The 21,974-nt window shown below is 41.5% G+C and overlaps 1 protein-coding gene across 4 annotated transcripts in view; it reads left to right on the top strand.

Annotated features, from left to right (window-relative positions):
* The window catches only part of LOC144693711 (ubiquitin carboxyl-terminal hydrolase 47), a 42,991-nt gene extending 24,174 nt beyond the window's left edge, over window positions 1-18,817 (top strand). For 2 of the 4 annotated variants that reach the window (XM_078563637.1, XM_078563636.1), the window contains 6 exons: window positions 196-237; window positions 5,582-5,698; window positions 10,879-11,010; window positions 11,858-11,925; window positions 12,062-12,117; window positions 16,907-18,817. In XM_078563637.1, coding sequence (XP_078419763.1) covers window positions 196-237; window positions 5,582-5,698; window positions 10,879-11,010; window positions 11,858-11,925; window positions 12,062-12,117; window positions 16,907-17,925 — 1,434 coding nt within the window. In that variant the 3' untranslated portion in view covers window positions 17,926-18,817. Of the gene's footprint in view, window positions 1-195; window positions 238-5,581; window positions 5,699-10,878; window positions 11,011-11,857; window positions 11,926-12,061; window positions 12,118-16,165; window positions 16,883-16,906 lie in introns of those variants that run through there. The other 2 variants (XM_078563640.1, XM_078563638.1) reach the window with 2 other exon arrangements.
* The last annotated feature ends 3,157 nt before the right edge of the window (window positions 18,818-21,974 follow it).

The following is a 21,974-nucleotide window of genomic DNA, read 5'->3' as shown; positions in this document are numbered from 1 at the left end:
TGGGCAGGACTTACAAATTTTGGCCTCTTTTGCCATGACTGAGAGGCTCTCTGTCATGGTGAAATTTCAGGCCCTAATAAGTTTTTAAAAATTGCTTTCAAATATGGCTTTCTTTTGTTATGGTCGTGCTACTAAAAATTGGCAGGGCAAGCTAGATTTATAAGAATGATTCAACTTAATATTTCTTTTTCACAGATTACAGACACTGATAAAACAGAGTGGAGTCTGATCTCTGTGGTAAGATTTCTTCACCTTCTCTAATTATATTTGTTGCAAAGTATCTAATGCTTTAACGGTTGGGGATTGGTTTGGCATTTGCAGGGAAATCTCACAATTCTAGGCAGATTGTACCAATGTTAAGGACAGATGTGTGATGGTACAGCACACCAGAGCATGAATTTATGGTGCTATACAATAGAGGAACGCAGACTTGATTCTATCTTTGTTACAGTCAGTCTGAAAATCTATGAAATCAATAGTCAGTTACAGACATTGTCATAAGTTGAATAAAAGCAGCATTTCACAGGTCTTGGCATTGTATCTGTGGCAAAAATCAATAATAAATGTGGATTATTCTGTAAATGGCAACTAGGTTTAAGCTATAGGGTAAAAGTATTTCAACAAAATTGACCCCTTCTGTTACAATAAACTGGATTCTCACGGGTTCTTTTGTGTTCAGTTCCACTGGTTCTAAAATAGAACGAGAGAATTTATGAATTATATTTTACTACAATTGCCTTTGACCTCACTGACCTGCCTCAGAAATTATTCCCTGGTATGTAAATTGCTGGATACTGGTGAAGGCATTTGTTCCTCAGAGTAGTGGAGTCAGAGCCAAGTTTGTGGCACCATGAGTGGCTCGGCTGTACAGGAGGGGAGGAAGAAGAAAGGAAGAGAAATAATGACAGGGATTTGTTAGGGGAACACATAGGTCTTTCTGCAGCTGTAGACATGACTCCAGGATGGTATGTTGTCTCCCTGGTGCCAGAGTCAAGGATATCACAAAGCGGCTGCAGAACATTCTTCTGGGGGAGGGTGAACAGCCAGAGGTCGTGGTCCACATTGATACTGATGACTTAGGTAGGAAGGGGGATGTGGGCCTGCAGTCTGAATTTAGGGAGCTAGGTAAAAAATTAGCAAGTAGGACCTCAAAAGTAGTAATCTCTGGATTACTCCCAGTGCCACTTGCAAGTGAGTACAGAAATAGGAGGATAAGGCAGATGAATGTGTGGCTGGAAAGATGGTACAGGAGGAAGGGTTTTAGATTCCTGGGACATTGGGACTGGCTCTGAGGAAGATGGCACCTGTACAATACAGACGGGTTGCACCTAAACAGAACCGGACTGAGTTCTTTGTGGGATGTTTTGCTAGTGCTGTTGGGGGGGCTTTAAACTAACTCAGCAGGGGTGCAGCAACCTGGAGAGAATATTAGAGAGTAATACGAGGATGTGCAAAATACTGGAAGAGACAGGTGGCACTAGTATAGAAAATAGTAAGCTTATATGTGGAATCAGAGTAAGGGAGAATGTAATGAAGTCTAAATCTGGGTTATACTGCATGTATGTGAATTCTGGGAGCATAGTAAATAAGATTAGTGAGTTACAGGTACAGATTGCCATGTGGAATTATGATGTGGCGTAACAGAGGACTGGGTGTTAAATATTCCTGGGTACAAGGTGTTCAAGAAAGATAGGAAAGGAAGAAAAGGAGGAGGGGTGGCGGTATTGGTTAAGGAGAGCATTGCAGTGCTGGAGAAAGAGGATGTCCCAGAGGGTTCAAGGACAGAATCAATTTGGCTAGAGCAAAGGAACAAAAAGGGTAAAATCACATTACTCGGTGTAGTTGATAGACCATAGGGGATTGAGATAGATCATATTGAATGGCAGAGCAGGCTCGAAGGGCCAAATGACCTACCCCTGCTCCTATTTTCTATGTTTCTAATGGTAAACGGGTGGTAAAAGGAGGAGTAAGGTCGATTAGGGACCAAAAAGGGGATTTACGCATGAAGGCAGAGAGCATGGCTGAGGTGTTAAATGAATACTTTGCATCAGTCTTCACCAAGGAAGCAGATGCTACCCACACCATGGTGACAGAGGAGGAAGCTCTGTCACTAGAAGGGTTCAAAATTGATAAGGAGAAGAAATGGGATAAACTGTTGGTAATTAAAAGTTGACAAGGCATCGGGGCTGGATGAGATGCATCCAAGGATATTAAAGGAAGTGAGAGTGAAAATTGCAGGGGCACTGGCCATAACCTTTGTCTTCCCTAGACTCGAGGGAGGTGCCAAAGGACTTGAGAATTGCAAATATTATGCCCTTGTCTAAAAAAGGTTGTAAGGATAAGCCCAGCAATTACAGACCAATCAGTTTAACTTTGGTGGTGGGGAACGGGATAGAATTAATAGTCACATGGAATAATGTGAGTTGATTAGGAAGAACCAGCATGGACTTCTTGAGGGAAAAACTCCAGCAAGTTAGTTAAAGAAGTAACAGAGAAGGTTGATGAGGGTAATGCTGTTGATGTGGTGTACATGGACTTCCATAAGGCATTCGATTCTGTGCGACACAATAGACTTGTGAGAAACGTTATAGCTCATGGATTGAAAGGGACCAATGTGGATGCAGAATTGACTGATAATAGGAAATAGTGAGTAATGGTTAATGGATATTTTTCAGGCTGGAGGAAGTTTTGTAGTGGAGTTCCCCAAGGGTCGATATTTGGACGTTTATTTCTCATGATATATATTAATGATCTAGATCTTGATGTGCAGGGGAAAATTTCAAAGTTTGCAGGTGATACAAAACTTGGAAGCATTGTAAACTGTTAGGAAGACATAGACAAGTTGGTGGATGATAGGTGGTGGATGAAGTTCAATGTGGAGAAATGTGAGGTGATCCATTTTGGTGGGAAGAGCATGGAGGGACAATGTAAAATAAGGGGTACAACACTAAAGGGTGTGCAAGAGCAGAGGGACCTGGGTGTATATGTACATAAGTCATTAAAGGTAGCAGGACAAGTGGAGAGAGAAGTTAATAAAGCATGCAGTATCCTAGGCTTTATTAATAGTGGCATAGAGTACAAGAGCAAAGAGCTTATGCTGAACTTGTATAAGACACTAGTTAGACCTCAGCTGGAGCATTGTGTACAGTTGTGGACACCTCACTTTAGGAAGGATACAAACGTATTGGAGAGAGCGCAGAAGAGGTTTACAAGGATGATTCCAGGGATGAGAAACTTCAGTTATGAAGATAGTTTGGTGAAGTTGGAACTGTTCTCCTTGGAAAGAAGACTAAGAGGAGATTTGATGGAGGTGCTCAAACTCATGAGGAGGCTTGATAGAGCAGATAGGGAGAAACGGTTTTCACTCGTAAAAGAATCAAGAGGCACAGATTTAAAGTGTTTTGCAAAAGAAGTAAATGTGACGTGAGAAAAATCTTTTTCACACAATGATTGGTTCAGGTTTGGAATGCACTGCCTGGAAGTGTGCTCTAGCCAAATTGATTCTGTCCTTCATGTTGCTGTTGGTTATTTTGCCTTTGACCATATATTGATGTCCTCTAGTTCTTGACTCTTCCACCAATGGCAATAGTTTCAGTCTATTTACTCTGTCTAGACCCATCATAATTTTGAACATCTTTATTAAATCTCCACTTAATATTCTATTTTCTAAGCAGACCAACCCTAGCTTCTCCAGTTTATCCACATAACTGAAGTCCATCATCTCTGGAACCATTCTCATTTCGATCTCTTCTGCACCCTCTCTAAAGGCATCACATCCTTCTAAAAATGTGGTGCCCAGAATTGGACACAATATTCCAATTGAGGCCAAACCAGTGTTCATTCTATTATTTTCTAAGTGTATTGTTAAAACTTCTGTAATAATAGATTTCAGCATTTATCAAATGATTGATGTCAGGCTAATTGGCTTTCACTTCCCTGATTTCTCTTTCCCTCCTTCTTGTATAGTGGTGTTACATTGCTAACTTCCAATTCATTAGGACTGTTGCAGAATCTGGAAATAGTCAGTGCATCCAATAACTCTGTAGCCGCCTCTTTTAGAACCCTGTGATGTAAGGCACCAAGTCCTGGGGATTTGTCAGCTTTTAGTCTTTAAGTTTCTCTTATACCTTTTCTCTGCTGATAATAATTATTTTAAGTCCCTCACCCTTATTAATACTTTGGGCACCCTCTTTTTTTTGGTGAGTAATTTGTGAAGACAGACACAAAAAAATTATTTCTTCAATGTCTCTGCCATTTCTTTATTCCCATTATTTCTACTGTCTCTGCCACTAAGGGCCTAGCATTTACTTTAGTCACCTTTCTCCCTTTTATTACTTGTAAAAGCTCTTACAATCTGTTTTTATATTCCTGGCTAATTTAGTTTCATTTGGATTTTTTCCCTTTAAATCAACATTTTGGTTGGGATTTGTTGGTTTCTAAAACTCTCCCAATCCTCAGGCTTACTACTATTCTTTGCAAAGTATAAACCTCTCCCTTTAAGCTAATACAATATAACTTCCCTAGAAAACCACGGATAGATTTATACCACTGAGATTTTTGCTTTTAATGGAATGTATTTTTGTTGAACATTTCAAATCATTCCTTTAATATGGGGCTGGATTTTATGGGCTGCCATCACCTGGACCTCAGCTAAAAAGTCAGTGGTGTGGTGGGAGGAGCGCCCCCACCCCCACCCCCCCACGATACTACCAGCTGCTCTTCAGCAATTTAACACTGGGAGTATTGTTAATTGAATTAAGGCGAGACTTCTACCCCTAACAAGGGAGGAAGGCCCACCTTCGAGAGCTGTCAGCCAATCAGCTGGCTGGCAGCTCTGTAGTCCCAGCAGCACCAGGTTCGAGTGGTGGCCATCGCTGAGAGTACAGTCCGCCCCAGAGAGTTGTGTGCTGCAATGGCGTTGAACTTGAAGGTAACTCCAGGATATCACCAGGATCAGGGCTGGAAGACCCCAGCAAGGGGTGTGAGGAGGGTGGGTTTCAGGTTTGAGAGGTCAGATGGGGAGAGTTAAAGCGGCGGGGTATGATCTTGGTGGTGGTGCCTCCAATGGGCACAGGAGACTCCCAAAGATGGTCCCCCACCTCCCTTGCCCAAAACCAGCCCATACAGCTAAAGCTGCTGGGGTTCCCCACTGGCGTGGGTGTCTCCCTGCCACAGGCAAAATGGTGGCAGGGGCGGGGTGAGGCCCTTAAGTGACCACTAATATGCCGCCAGACACATCTACCACCCCGTAAAATTGGAGACAGGTCGGGGACGGGCAGATAGGTGGCGCACAGCACATCCTCTGCTTTTTACAGACACCACTGCCATATGAAACCCACTGGCAGGGTAGCGTAAAATCCAGCTCATGGACTCATATCAACACAATGAAACAATCAGAATGAAGAAAGCATGCTTCAGTAATATACAATCCCATGTATTTTCCAGATCATTCAGCAGACAGCATTTTCTAATGTAGTTCTACAATCATGAATATTTCAGTAACAATGTTTTTCTAACAAGAGTACAAGGTAAAGTGCTTTAACTGTCCAGTAAACAGATTTTAACTGAAATTTTTCCATAGGAATCCAAAGAAGCAGCAAAGACGCATTTAACATACCTGGAGTCACCGCCATCGAATGTACCCAGAAATGAAGAATATGAAGAAAGCCAGAAACCAGCCAAAGATGAGAGCCAGAAGGTAGGGATCACTGTGCATGGCACATCAAACAAGGCAAAACACTCTGTCTGAGGCATATTAGTATACAGTATAGGAGATCATCTTATGGAATGTTTAAATGCATTAATAAGACTGTGTGTGTGCACGCGAGTGCGTGTGTATATATATGTAATTAGTTGTTCTTGCTGAGGAATGTAGAAATATTCATGCATCTTGTCATTGCATCGTTGGAAACTCTTTCCTGGGTTGAGGGGAGGTTGCATAGCATTGACATGAACTGCATGTCAAATAGGCAGAAATCCAGTCAGGCTCTTATATGGGCATGTACTTAACACCACCTCTTTTTCTCTATTCAACAACAGCAATGTGCAAAACAAAAACAGAATTACCTGGAAAAACTCAGCAGGTCTGGCAGCATCGGCGGAGAAGAAAAGAGTTGACGTCTCAAGTCCTCATGACCCTTCGGCAGAACAGGGTCTGCAGGTTCTGCCGAAGGGTCATGAGGACTCGAATCATCAACTCTTTTCTTCTCCGCCGATGCTGCCAGACCTGCTGAGTTTTTCCAAGTAATTCTGTTTTTGTTTTGGATTTCCAGCATCCGCAGTAATTTTTTGTTTTTATAACAGTAATGTGCACTTCTGTAGCACCTTTAACATAGTGTAATGCCCTATGGCGTTTCACTGAAGTGTTTTCAAACAAAATTTGACACCGAACCACATAAGGAGATATTAGGATAAACGCTTGGTCAAAGAGAGAGTTTTTTATGAAGTGATTAAAAAGGAAAGAGCTGGTGAGATGTAGGGAGGAATTCCAGAGCATGGGGTCTCAGGAGCTGAAGGCACAACTGCAAATGGTGGAGCAATTAAAATCGAGGATCCTTAAGAGGGCAGAGTTGGAGGAGTGAAGAGATCTTGAAGGTTTGTCCGGCTGTAGGAGGTCACAGAGACAGGGATCGGTGAGGCCATGGAGGGTTTGAAGACAATGAGAATTTTAAATTAAGATGTTTCCAGGCTGGGAGCTTATATAGGACAGCAAGCGAATGGAACTTGATGCAAATTTTGGATGAGCTGACCTTTACAGAAGTTTGAAGGTGGGAAGCCAACCAGCCGAGCATTTGAATAGCCAAACCTGGAGGTAACAAAGCTAGGGTGAGGACTTCAGCATCAGATGGGTTGAAGCAGAGAAGGAGATGCACAGTATTATGAAGGTGGAATTGGCATTCTTGGAAGGATATGTCATTCAGGAAACAATTCAGGAGCAAGTACATTGCAATGGTCTGGTTCAGCCTCAGATGGTTTGTGGAGAGAGGGATGGATTCGATGGCAAGGAAAAAGAGTTTGTTTGTGCCGGGAATTGAAGACCATGGCTGGAAATTTCTGACCCTGTTGGGGTTGGGCATCATGGTGGGTGGGGGGTGCGGGTGGGGTTGGTTGAGAAACAATAAAGTGAGAAAGCCAGAAATCAGTTTTATGCCTTTGTGAAACCAGTTTGCAATCGTCCGCTCCAGCCAATGGCAGGCTCGTCTCCTGCCGCTGCGCATTGGGGACATCATTTTAATACATTTGCATCTCCCCACATTAAATTTACCGCCACATCAGCATGATTTCAGAATGGCGTGCTTCACAACTGCCTTTAAAAGGAGTGTACCTGGTGACCTGAGCTTCGAGGGAACTCGGAGGTGAGTGCACACAACTTTGCACAGCACTTGCAAGCATCGACCATAGAGCATCAAGGAAGAGGTGCCATGCATTCGTGGGGGGCACAGGCAAATCATTTTTCCCAGGCTGGTTTTCAGTGTGGTGCTGGGGCAAGGGCCTCCAGTGCAGTTCAGGCCTGGGAGAGTGGTGGTGGGGTGGTGTCTGTTAGTACACTATGACCGATCAAAGAGCTGGTATTAACATGCGATGCCTCTCTCTACAGAGTGGGAGCTGTGCTATCCCATAAAATGGAAAATGGGTCCGAAAGGCCCATTGGCTATATCCAGACAACCCTCTTCACAGCCAAGAAGAGTTATTCCCAGCTAGAAAAGGAAGGTATATTGGTGGTATTTGAGGTGAAGAAATTCCACCAGTATCTGCATGGTTGCCAATTCATCATTGTGTCGGACCATAAACCATTAATAGGTTTGTTCAGCTATGTCCCATCCCGCCAATAGCATCAGCAAGGATCCAACGTTGGGCTCTGACGTTATCTGCATATGAATATACTTTTATGTACCGTCCTGGCTTACACTTTGCAATGCAGATGCACTCAGTCGCTTCTCGTTACCAGGCAGTCTTGTGCATACTCCTGTACTGCAGGAACTAGCGCTATTACTGAGCTTCTTTGATTCTTCACCTGTGTGTACGAAACAGATTAAAAATTGGACAAACAGGGATCCAACCTTATCGAGAGTCAGAGATTTTGTTTTAAAAGGTTGGCCAAGCTCACCTGTATCTGAAGAATTGAAATCATTCCACGTCAGACAGACGGAGTTGAGCTGTCAAGACAAGATTTTGTTGTGGGGATCAAGGGTGGTGGCTCCACCACAAGGCAGAGAGCTGCTCTTGACAGAACTGTATAGTGCACATCCAGGCATATGAAAAATTAAGATGTTGGCTGGGCATCGATGGAGATATTGAAAACTTGGTGAAGCGCTGTCTCCAGTGCCAGCAACAAAAAAAGTTGCCTGTTGCAGCTCCCCTGCATCTGCGGGAATGGCCTGGTGGACCCTGCGTACGATTGCATATTGATTACGTAGTACCATTCTTGGGAACTATGTTCTTGTTAATTATAGATGCACATTCCAAGTGGATGGGCGTGTATCACGTCAAGCCTCCAATGTCTAGCGCAACTATAGAGGAGCTATGTCATAGTTTCAGCAAACATGAAGTTGCTTCAGATAATGGTAGCGCTTTTACCAGTATAGAGTTTCAGGGGTTTATGGATTTGATTGGAATCAGACATATTAAAATAGCCCCTTACCACCCCTCATCGAACGGCGTAGCAGAGAGGGCAGTGCAAACATTCAAATCTGATAAGAAGAAGCTATCAGAAGGTACTCTGGAGTCTCGACTTTCACACTTTCTTTTCAGTCATCGTACAACACCACATTCGACTACAGGTTCAACACTGTCTGAATTATAAATGAAACACCACCTACATACATGGTTATACTTAATATTTCAAAATTTAGAGGGGAAGGTACAGTGTTATCAGGAAAATCAAAAATTACATCATGATGTACATAGCAAAAGTTGCACATTCATTGAAGGTGACACGGTATTCGTGCAGAATTTCGGCAATGGACCTTGTTGGACTCCTGAAACTATTCTCTTAGAGACTGGCCCATTGCCTTTCCAAGTGCAAATGGGAGACAGAATCATCTGTAAATACATAGATCATGTTCGTGCCAGAGAGACATTCCAACAACCAACTATTCATCCTGTTAGTAATGTCGAACCATCAATTCGTGAGGTGACCGATTGATCTAGAATAGACATGCCCAATGTCTCTGTAGAATTGCCGAATCCTGAACTGCCACATTCCAATGATGAGCCTCATGCTGCAGTTCCTGATCCTGTCAATCCTGTTGAGGAACCTCAAGTGATAGAGCTACGCCACTAGCTGTATAAGAAGACCACCTCAGAGACCTGATCTTTAATTAACTGAGATTGTACATATATGTATTATTGGATATTCAATTTTTTTTGTAAATAGAAATTGTAAAATTGTAAAGGGGGAGGAAATGCAGTAACTGAAAGTATAGCCTCTCCTACTGTCAATCAGGGATCCTGTGACGTGTTGTTTAAGTTCCAGCCAGTGAGCCCTAAGCATGAGTAATTCAGGGGTGGGGTGGGGGGTGTGGGAATGGGGACAGGTGGAGGTGGAGCTTCCGGTTGAGGATCCTGATCAAGCATATAGCACTTGAAAAGCTCTCTGTAATAAAGTTAACTGTTGCCTTGTTGAAACCTGTCTGCACCGTTGAGTCATTGCACTGAAAATGCTTCTCTGTAGATGTTTTTCACAGGTGAGAAACTGCTGTTGAATTCAGCATCATGGGCAGAATTTTGCCCTTGGTGGGTGGTTGGGCCCCACCGGCTTGGCGGTGGGCGGGCAGCTGATCGCCGCCGCCGCCATTTTAAGTGGGCGGGCCAATTAAGGCCCACCCAGTGGTCTGTCCAACAGGAAGCACTATGCGCTTCCGGTGTGGGGGGGAGGGACTCCCCAACTGTCAAAGTGCGCTCTTTCGTGCATGTGCGCGAAAGAGCGCACATCTCCCTGTGTCTAAGTGCTGTCTCAGGGAGATCGGTGACAGTGCTTCAAAGTTTAAAAATAGAATGGTAAAAAATTATCAACATGTCCCCCTCATGTGATAATGTCACCTGAGATGGGACATGTTAATAAATATGACTTAAACTTTAATAAACTTTTTAAAAACAGACATGAAACCTCATCCCGCCAGTGGATGAGGTTTCATGTTTTTTCAGAAGCCCGCTGGGGCTCCTGGCCTGCCCGCCAGCCTTAAGATCGGATGGGCAGTGCCTTTAATTGTCTTAATTATCTTGTCAATGGCCTCAATTGGCCATTTACAGGTCGGCAGGCGGACAGCTGATCGCGCTGTCCGCCCGCCTTCTTGAATATTTATATGGGGCGGGATGACATCAGGAGTTCCCTCCGACATCATCCCGTGTCATTTTCGTGTCGGCGAGCGGGCCCTGCCCCCAACTTGCCGACGGGAAAAATTCTGGCCCATGTGTATTGAGGGAAAGTCAGAATTGCACCATGTCAAGAGCAACTAAATAAAATACTATTCTCTCCCTCGTCAAGTGGAAGTAGATGATTCCTCTGTGACTTTTGGTCAGCTGTCCATAAGGAAATTGCTGTGAATTGTGCTGGAGAAAATGGCCAGTTTGTTTTTCCCAATTTCCTGCATCATATTCTCAAGATTTCACAGAATATGGAGCTGCCCCCAGTTGGGAGGCCGATTTACCATAGGGACAGAATAACATTTTTCTTCATTTCACAAAGTTTTCAACACGTTCAACATTAATATCATGTTTAATAACATCTTATTCTAGAGCTTTACATTAATTACATGAGTATCAAGTTTTAAAGTCCTTATAAGCATTTTATGAAGTTTTTTTTCATACTTTAAATCTTAGGGAAAAAAAATTATGATACAATTCCCTTTCTTACATTGTGCTTCAATCTCGTTCTAGCATAACACTACATATGAGCTGTTTGCCATCTGTGATCATTCTGGAGGATATGGCAGTGGCCATTATGTTGCATACATCAAACCAATTTCTTCCTGTAATTGGTACTGTTTTAATGATACAAAAGCCAATAAGGTAAATATTATTTTCTTTATTGAGAAAAATATTCTGACTTTCAGAGCATACTTCTTAAATTTTCTAGGGTAATTTTTTGTACACTTTAGGTAATCCAAATATATTTTGGAACTTATATAGATTTCTAGATATTTTGCTGTGGATAAAATCATTTTATAAAATTTGCTTTCACTGGGCACAGACCAAATCCCAATCATGGAAGTCTCTAAGAGCACAGCTGGCAGTCCCACCCTGCAGCAGCAATGTAATCTTGGAATGGCATCCTGCCATCACCAAAGATGGAGTTACAGTTAGTCAGGCCCAAGATAAAGAGGATCACAGTTTCCTGAAAAGCTCTCCCTGTGATGTTGGGTCACTCATTGATCACTCTGGAATCAATTATTGAGTGTCTGTTTAACTCTGTGCCCCACATTTAGCTGAGCAGGGAACCTACATGTGCTTTTGGTAATTGCAGATACTACTGAACCAATTGGATGCATATCTGACAGGTTTCCAGGGAATGCTGCATCAGATGCATTCCTAAATTACTGCTGAAATCTAAACAGTTGGGCAGCAAAAGTGTCCAAGATTCTGAATCAGAGTTTGTCATGGGATCAAAAAGTGCCAGAAGCTCTGAGATCCTATATTCTTCCAATTTCTGTGCCCCTTTCTCCAACAGCGTTTCCTCAAACTTTTGTTTGATCTCTAAGTGACACATTCCCCATTGTTGCACAGCCAGACACCCAAGCTGCCCAGAGGGAACATTGCTCCACATCCCTTTATTCATGAACATGAGTTTTGCATTCTTTGAAATGTAATGCTTTATCCTACATTCAACCAGAAATGAATAGAATTATTTCTGTTACAGATAGGAGACCTCATTTCTAGAACGGACTGTGATGGAGTAGGCAGCCCATCGAGCATGCCTTACATAAGGTAGTTGTGTTGTGTAACTGAGTTTCTGATTAAATCTTCTTAATTATCCATTAGTTTGCCTAGTACATTAACCCCAGAATTTTTTGACCATAAATTTAAGATGACAACTATTTTTAACAATGCACTTTTACCACAGTTTACCTACAGCATACATGTTAATGTACAGGAAGGAGGAAGTAAGCACCTATCAAGGTAAATATAGCCTTTCATTCTGATATGGTCTTGATCAGTTTGGACTCAGCAACTTAGTATATGCATCAAATTCTCATACAGGGTTTTTCAAATATAAGGAAGCGTTGCATTCAAATTCATGCAGGAGTGCAGCTCTTGCCTTGAGTTACTAAAATGATTGATTAAAATGGGGCAATAATGATTTATTCACAAGTATAATGTATATACATAGATAAGCATGTATATGAATATACATACATGTGTACTCCAATAAATTTCAATCAGCCAATCAATTCAATTTTATTGTCCTTATGGAATTCCACTGTGGGTACAATTGCTTAGGCACAAACAATAATGAGGAAAGAAAGAATTATGTCAGCAATGTAACAACCCACGTTGCATGAGTGCCGTGCCAAAAGAGAATAATGAGAGATAGAGTCCTGGTCTTAATGTTCTCTTCCCAGCTCAGTTTCCCCCAGATGGTTACGTCTAGACTGATGATGTGGCTGTATCCCCCAGACCATGTCCTGTACAAGGTGTCAGTGGTGTATTGAGGGGAATGGAGAAGAGGCAAATGTGGATTTCTGGGAAGATCTCCAGTCCCAGATAGTCACAGTCCGTTAGCAGACACTTGCACATCCCTAATATCCTGCTATTTCTCTGCTTCTGGAAAGCTCTAGGCTGAGGAGATCACCCGTTTTTGCTAGTCCCGCCCTCCCCTTTGGATTCTGGCCCAAAAAGCTATCTGTTGAGCAGTATCTACTCCAACGCAGTGACTCCCACCTCCTTGGCAATGTTAATAACACACTGAACAACTTGCATTATTCAAGTTTGCAGCCATTTATTAATATTTTATTGTATGCATGAAGTAAACCACAGTATCACAGTACTGTCTGTCAAAGCTCTGAAGAAGGGTCTTATGGACTCGAAACATTAACCATGTTTCTCTCTCCACAGATGCTGCCAGACCTGCTGAGGTTTTCCAGCATTTTCTGTTTTTGTTTCAGATTTCCAGCATCCACAGTATTTTGCTTTTATCACAGCATCACAGTATCTTGGCAGTGCAGAAGGAGGCCATTCAGCCCATCGAGTCAGCACTGGCTCTCTGAAAGAGCATTCCATCTAGCCCCACTTCCCTGCCTTATCCCCGTAACCTTGCACGTTCTTTTCAGGTAGCAATCCAATTCCCTTTTGAATACCTTAATCGAACCTGCCTCCACCATACTTTCAGGAAACTTGTTCCAGACTCCACCCACCCCCTGGTGAAAAAACTTTTCCTCACATCACATTTACCCCTTTGGCCAATTATTTTGAATCTGTGCTCTCTAGTTCTTGATGTTCTCTTGAGTGGGAACAGTTTCTCACTATTTACCCTGTCCATACCCCTTAGGATCTTGAATACCTCCATCAAGTCTCCTCTCAACCTTCTTTTCTAAAAGGAAAAGAGTCCCAATCTCTCCAATCTATCTTCATAGCAACAGTTCTTTATCCCTGGAATCATTGTTATGAATCTCCTCTGTACTTTCTCCAATGCCTTCACATCCTTCCTCAAGTAAGGCACCCAGAACTGAACTTAGTCCTCCAAATGAGACCTAACTAGAGTCTTACACAAGTTCAACATGACCTCCTTACTCTTGTACTCAATGTCCCATTAATAAAGCCTAAGATACTGTATGCTTTATTAACTGCCCTCTCAACATGCCCTGCCATCTTCAATGACGTATGTATGTATACACCGAGGTCCCTCTGTTCCTGCACCTCCTTTAGAGTTTCTCCCTTTATTTTATACTATCTCACCATATTTTTCCTGCCAAAATGAGTCACCCCACATTTCTCTGCATTGAACTTCACCTGCCACTTGTCAGCCACCACCAACATGTCTATGACCTTTTGAAGTTCAAGACTATCCCCATCACAGTTGACAACATTTTCAATCTTCGTATAATCTACAAATTTTGAAATCATGCCGTGCACACCACAGTCTAGGTCATTAATATATATCAGGAAGAGCAAACGTTCCCCACTGACCCCTGGGGAACTCCACTACAAACCTTCCTCCAATCTGAAAAACAACCATTTATCACTTTGTTTCCTGTCACAGCCAATTTCTTATCCAAGTGCCTACTTTCCCTTTTATTCCATGACCTAGAATTTTGCCCACAAGTCTGTTGTGTGGCACCGTATGAAAGGCCTTTTGAAAATCCATATACACCACATCAACAGCGTTTCCATTATCAACCTTCCCTGTTCCCTCCTCAAAAAATCCTAGCAAGTTAGTTAAACATGATTTCCCCTTAATGAATCCATGCTGGCTTTCTTTAATTATCCTGCACTTGCCTAAGTGACTATTGATTTTATCCCATACTATAGTTTCCAGAAGTTTCCCTACCACTGAGGTCAAACTGATTGGTCTGTAGTTGCTGGCTTTATCCTTGCACCCCTTTTTGAACAAGGGTGTAACATTCGCAATTCTCCAGTCTTCTAGCACCTCCCCTTTGTCTAAGGAAGACTGGAAGATTATCACTAGTGCCTCTGCAATTTCCACTCTTACTTCCCTCAGTACCCCTGGATGCATCTCACCCGGTCCTGGTACCTATATCTATTTTAAGTAAAGATAGCCTTTCCAACACCTACTTCCTCTCAATTGTAAGTTCTTCAAGTGTACCAATGATCTCCTTTCTCACCGCGGCTTGGTTAGCATCATCTTCATTTGTAAAAACTGATGCAAATCAACAATCAACACCTCCGCTACTTCTCCAGCCTCCACAAGCAAGTCCCCTTTTTTGCCCCTAATCAGAGCTACTCTTTCTTTTGCCACCCTTTTATTATTTACATGCTTGTAGAAGACTTTGGGATTCCCTTTTTATGTTCACTTCCAGCCTCTTTCCATGCTCTCTCCTTGTTTTTCTTATTAGTTTCTTCACCTCCTCTCTGGTCCTTCTATATTCAGCCTGATTCTCCACTGTGTTTTCTAACTGACATCTGTTGTACGCCAACTTCTTCCTTTTATCTTTACCTCTATCTCTCTCGTCACCCAGGGTGCTCTGGATTTATTTGCCACACCTTTCCTGTTCAAGGGAATATACCTTGACATTGCCTGCAATACCTTTTCTTTGAAGGTGGCCCATTGTTCAGCCACCGTCTTTTCTGCCAACATTTGATTCCAACTCACTTGACTCAGATGCCTTCTCATCCCATCGAAGTTGGTTTTCCTCCAATTAATTGTCCCTGCTCTGGATTGTTCCCTGTTCTTTTCCATGATTAACCTAAACTTTATGATACAATGGTCACTGTCTCCCTAGAGGCTCTCCCACTGATATTTGACCCACTTGAGCTAACTCATTACCCAGAACCAGGTCCAAAAGCGCATGTCCTCTCGTTGGACTGGAAACATACTGCTGCAGAAAATTATTTTGAATGCATTCTAGGAACTCTCGCCCATTTTGTCCCTTTGTACTATTCCTATCCCAGCCTATGTGGAAATTAAATTCAAATTAGGCTGCAGTGTGAGTTAGTGCTGTTTACATATTTTGCACTTAAACTTTCTTTCCTCCAAATGTTGATTTTAGGTTTTGATAATGCAGGTTCCATAGAACAGGTTAAATCAAAAATACCTTTAGTAGCTTGTTAAATTATTGCATTCTGAATACTAAATAACAAACAGAATTCACAAAGAGATTTTCTGAAAATCTCCCCACTCTTAGAAAGAAGATTATACCTGAAGAATTCTTTACATCTGACAGTCGGTTTAGCATAATGCATGTTACTTGAATAATTTTGACTTTATTCCTCACAATGAGTTACTTTGGGTTTGAAAGGAGTGTGTAAATACTGAGGTATCTTTAATTGATTGTGTCAGATGCTCAGCATCACACTGAATTATCAGCTGCTGAACAGGTCCAATGACCTTTTTAGTGAGGTAAATATTTACAAACACTTGCATCATGATTTGTAAAACAGCCGATGAATTATGACAACATGTACATTTGTAATCTGAGATTTAACGATTGCTCAGATATTCTGCTCATCACCTCATGATTCAGTCATTGGTGTCAATTTGAATCCACAGTGGAATTTGGACAGGCGGATAGGGGGCAAGAAAAAAATGTACTCGCTGGCCTAAGTTTGAGCCCCCGGATATTTTAACTCCTGGGCTTTGTCTACATACTGCTCTACAGCTGCCCAGCTGTAAAGGGTGTAAAGCTACTGCTGACCTGTGGACTGGAGAGGACATTCAGGTGGCCAGAAGCCATCATCCAAAGGAAGACATCGGCAAGTCACCAGTTATGTCACAGGGAGGAGAACTTAAGAGGGCCTCATGGGAGGGTTTCCTGCTCCTCTTTGCTCCACAGAAGTAGGTAATTTTATTACCTTGGAGGACTCCTTCACCCTTCCCAAAAATTATCAAACCTGCTTTCACCTGTTGGGAGAGCTGATAGCTCTACCCCGCTTGGATTAAATGCAGTTGTTGTCCCATTAAGGGAATTGTACCCCTATTAACAGACCTTCTTGTGGGCCCAATTAGACAGGCATTTCAGAGTGGCAGAAATTTTCAAATTAAGGTTACAGGCAGAGGGAAAGGAGTGAATTCTGAGCAGGTAACTAACCTGCTCAGTTTTAACTGCCCACCTGCCTAGTTTCTGCTATGTATTAAAGTTGGAGTCCTCTATTTTGCAAATTGAGATTGTTTTATTATGAACTAGGTTTCCCATTTTAATGACAATCATAAAATAACACCATGCTTTGAATTTAATTGTAATCGGGTTATTTACATTGTTTATCATTGTCATCTTTCCAAACCGTCTCAAAGGAGAGAATGAAGATGAAGAAAAACAATCAAACGAACTGATGTCAATCAGAAATGAAAATGGAAGCCTTGAATTGGAGGGAATGGGAGATGGTGCAGAGTATCACCATTGTGAGCAAAGCAATCAACCTCCCAATGGAATTATAGAAGATCTTCCAGAAAATAATGCAACAGTGGCAATAGAGAGAAACGCAACAATGGAGAAAATAGAGAAAAGAAATTGTGAAATGAAGGAAAATGAAAGACAGACACAAGAAACAGAAGTGAAAGAAGATACGCAGACTATAAAAGAAAAGAGCACTGAAGCAGATGACATGGTTACACCTGAGGAAATGCAAAGAACGCAAGGAGAGCAGTGTCAGATAGGTAGGAAAGAAAATATTACGAGAGAGGGCCCTGTGGGACAACTAAAGGACAGTGAGAGGAAAACAGAAACAATAAAGGAAACGATAAAGGAAAATGGGGGTGAACATTTAAATGAAGAGTTCATGGAAAGCAATGCAGATGAAAAGAATATTAAAGGGGCAAATGGAACAGAAGGAAAAATATGTGTTAAAGTAGAAAGGATGAAAGATGAAACGATAGTACAGGAAGGAAAAGATATAATAGGTCAAAATAAAACTGAGTTAGTACAAGAGAAACAGAAAGAAATGGTACAAATCAGCGAAAGTGAGGAATCACAACAACACCAGGGTTGTAAGGAGCCAATAGATATGGAACAAAATAATTATCCTTCAGCAAAAGAAGAGAAGCCATTTATAAGTGAAAAAGCATGCCAAGAGGAAGAGAGAGTTTTGTTACTGGAGATAAAGAAAGGGGAAGGAGTGCAAGAGGAAATATCTGGGAAAATGACATCAAGGAGGCAGAGTGAATCAGAAACAACAGAGACAGAAAATGAAACAGCAGAAAAGAAGAGACGGTATTTTTGTTGTATGCGGACTTCATCACAAAAGAAGGAAGGACCAAAAGAAAAGTCAAAGAGAGTATATTTTTCCTGTTTGGGAAAGGGAGGTGAAAACTAAAGGGAGTATCCGACTAAAAAATCAAAGTGTTAAAAATATAAAAGCTGAATTTTCAGTCTACTTAAAATGATTTTTTAAAATCACTGTTAACTTCATTTTACATCGATTTACATACAAATTCAGAAAAACATGATTTGCAATTGATCTGAGTGAATTATTTTCTTTTTAAATTTTTAAGACAGACCAGCACCAATAATTCTCTTGCGTCATTCAGGATCATCTGGCAGAATATGTCATTTTCACAGAGAATTACCAATGTGATTTTTTAAAAAAAATCTTCGGTAAGCTTTTGCTTTTATTCTGCATGTTTTTGCTTGCCAACCCTTAGCAGATTGAACTCGTGCTGCTAGCAAGGAATATTTAACATCACAGTGTGGATCTTATGAAAAAATATGATCACTTTACTGAGAATCGCCGATGTCATCAGCAGCTAGAACCCTACAATAAAATAACATTACTTTTACTTGACAGGAATGCATTAGAAATGATTGTGAGCTAAGATATTCACCACACTCTGAAATAGAAGTAGTTTGTACTTGCGTGCAAGGGGACCTGTGTTGAAGACAGGTTGAAGCCAAATTGCATTCATCTTTGTGTGAGAGAGAGACCCATCATTGATATATGTTGAATTAGAGTCCCCAGCATGTGACAGGACAACCAGTCAATGGCAGGGGGATGGAGGCACAGGGGTGGGTGTGGGCCATGGTGGAGGTTAAAAGATCCCTTTGCAGAATTTTATGCAGTTTCAAAAATTTGACAAAAATGAATTAATGATGTTGTTTGAGGTGAGCTGGTAGAATTTTAAAAAAAAATCTATTTAAGAAACTGAGTAAAAAATTTGGATGACAAAAGAATGTTATTTGTATATTAAAGCAACTTTTCTAAAATGGTAGCTAAATGTATTTATAAAAATCATTTCTTTGAGTCCTTGTTTCTCTCACTGTCAGTAAAGTATTTTATCTGTCATTACTTCATTACTTCAGTGAATTTGTTTGATTATTACAATGGGCAATCCACTGCCATATTAGGCAGCAGTGAGATAATGGCCAGAATCTTCGGGTCGACGAGTGGGGGCGTGCCCGCCCGCTCCCGCCCAAACCCTGATGGGGAGAAAATTCTCCCTAATGGGAAATTCCGAAACCACACTCCAGGAACAGGATTTTTAGCCCCCACTGATGAGCTCTCTCTCTGGTCTGGTGTTCCATTTACAGTTCTCTTCCTTCCAGCAAAGCTTTCCTGAGTGTTCCAGCACCTCCGGTATCCTCAGCATAGCTCCCCTTTAAGAGGGCTGGCTGCCTTTCAGAGATGAAGGCGAACTGCACAATGTACCAGTTTTGCACACGCTTGGGCCCTGCTGAGTGTGCAGCCAGCCGGCAGCATGTTTTGTGCTGGGCTGCACACTACAATCATGTAAATGCACAGACAGCACAAGTTTACACGCTGTCTGCCTCACCAGGACTAGGTGCTGGATAATAGTGCACTTCCATCCCCGAGCCTGATAAAGGCCGAATCGATTTTTGTTTTGTTCTTTGCGCTTAATCATCCATTCACTAATGCACACTTGAGCCCAGGCATCAGCTTTCCAATCTTAAATGTTTGGGTCTTATACATCCCCCCCACAGTTTCTGATATTCTGATGAAGGTGTTCCATTTTATCTGACACTAACTATCACCTGCAAGTTCAATTCCAAGCTATTCACCATCCTGACTTGGAACCAAATTATCATTCCTTTATTGTCACTGGGCCAAAATCCTGAAATTTCCCCGGCTCCAACAGTGTTGTGAATGTACCGACACCACATGGACTGCAGCAGTTCAAGAAGGCAGCTCACCACCGCCTTCTTGAGGGCAATTAGGAGTAGGCAATAAATGCTGACCCAGCCAGTGATGCCCCTGCACATCACATGAACGAACAAATAAAAGTGTATCAACTTGACTCTGTTGACAGCAATTTCACCTCTAAATTGGTTAAAGCGTTTCACCTTGCTCCCCTGTTTTACTACATGAAATGTGCTGACAAAGGAATTCATTTGACATGAATCTTTGACATGAATCTGAAGGAAGTAATAAGCTGCTTTATAAATTCACACTCTTCCCCCACCTCCCAGTCTCTAATAATACAGTAACCATGTAGAGTGCAAACTCGTGTATTTGTCTCCGCTACCATACAACTTGTCTCGGCTACAACTACCATAAAGGCCTCATCACTGTAATGTACCTAATATAAAGAGCCGAGAACAAGCTGATGCTCTGGTTTAGTTAATCAATTAAACCAGAGAAGAGAAAAGCTGACATAGATTCTACTTCAGCCTGAAATTGGCATAGAAAAAGAAGAGAATATTATAAACAGTCTTAATGTTTAGTGTATCGACCACTGACCTGCTGTGCTATGGGATGGTAGGCCACAAGCGTTTAAGATTTTGGAGCTTGGCACTTCCAATCTATTAGTATTTGCAACAAGGAGAGTTTCTCTAAAAAGCCTGAAGTCTGCTAATCTGAAACTTACAATTTTATTCATGACCAGAAGAGAAGGTCACCTTTTTATTCCAGCAATCTTTAGATAAGATTGAATGGCAAATTCTTCTGTTAACGCTGAAAGAAAGGGAAAATCATAGTTCAGATCATATGTTTCAACAACAACTTGCATTTATATAGCACCTTGAACATAGTAAAACACCCCAAGACACTTTGCAGGAGCACCTTGAAACTAGCTTTAACACTGAACCACATAAACTTTAGCTCCATGGAGCCCCAACACTGATGTTATGTAGAAACTGGCATGTGAGCAGGGAATTGAATATTTTAAGACAGCTGCCCTGTCAGGCAAATATAATAATTTTTCATAATGTTATTGGAATTTATTGTAAATTAGGAATAGTGGGGTCAGGATCGTGTGTGCGTGTGGAGGGGGCTTAATTGAATTAAAGACAGCTGGTCTGAAGGCTTTGAAGTATCAGAAGAGGAGCTAGGTTTGAAATGCTAAATAGGTAAACATGGCTGAAGTTTTAGAATGTGCATGAACATTTGCATTTTTAGATAAACCAGAGTAGTTTGAATTTCAAAAGAGAGGGTGAAATGTTACACTTAGCCAGAAGAAGCCAAACAGTGTGTTTGATTTTTCCCAAAACTGACTGATAAAGTTGGTACTATGAAAGATTTTATTATTAGAAAAGTAAAGTTGAAAAAACATATTGGAACAATGAGATTCACATTAAAAAGGGAGAAACCTGTATAAAGGAGGTGAGGTTATGTGTAAACAAGAGGAATCCTAAGATCTAACAAACGTGAGAAGCCTCCAGCCTGCATGTACCAAGCTGTTGTCTCCAGGAACCGAAGCTAAGAGAATTCACTGTGAATATCCCTGTCCAAAGTATCATGTTACTTTTCCTGGGTCTGTTAAAATCTATCTTGTTTTACTGTTGCCTTAATGGAGGTGCAATTGGGAGTTAGATTAACTCGGGGAGCTAGGAGCTATCATAGTAGTAATTTGTAGACCTTTGTATGTGCTTAAAATCATTTAAAATAATTTTTAAATAAATTTTAATAAATGTTTAATTTAGTTTTGTAAAAAAAACCTCTAAAACTCGGTGGTCTTATTACTATTGAATTGAAGGCATGCATCTCAAAATAAAAATACAAATTGCAAAATAGTTGTGGCAGTAGTTTCAAGTTTCCTTCTGGGATTTGAACATCTCAGCATTTACCATCCGCTGTGCCATAGCCCAGATACACGGTTCAATCGCATTGGGAAGGAACATAATTTTCTTTGGAGGGCATCAAATAGCAAAGAACTGTTTTCCCACTTGGCACGAAACCAATTTTACCAACAAAGTTGAAAATAGTGTATACAGTATATTTCCAACTGTTCCAATACCTGTAGCATTTTCTCAAGATTGTTGGCAACTCGATGTTGAGACCATTTCTGGATCATGATCTCGCTGGAGGACAGAGTGTGAAGCATGTCAATATTTTGCAAGAGGTGTCCAATTAGTGGGTGACATCGGTGATATCTGCCCAATAATAGACGACAGGTGCAATCGGATGCAGGA

The sequence above is a fragment of the Cetorhinus maximus genome, chromosome 19, assembly GCF_964194155.1.
Source record: "Cetorhinus maximus chromosome 19, sCetMax3.hap1.1, whole genome shotgun sequence".
Lineage (NCBI taxonomy): Eukaryota > Metazoa > Chordata > Chondrichthyes > Lamniformes > Cetorhinidae > Cetorhinus > Cetorhinus maximus.
This window is presented reverse-complemented; position numbering and strand designations above follow the sequence as displayed.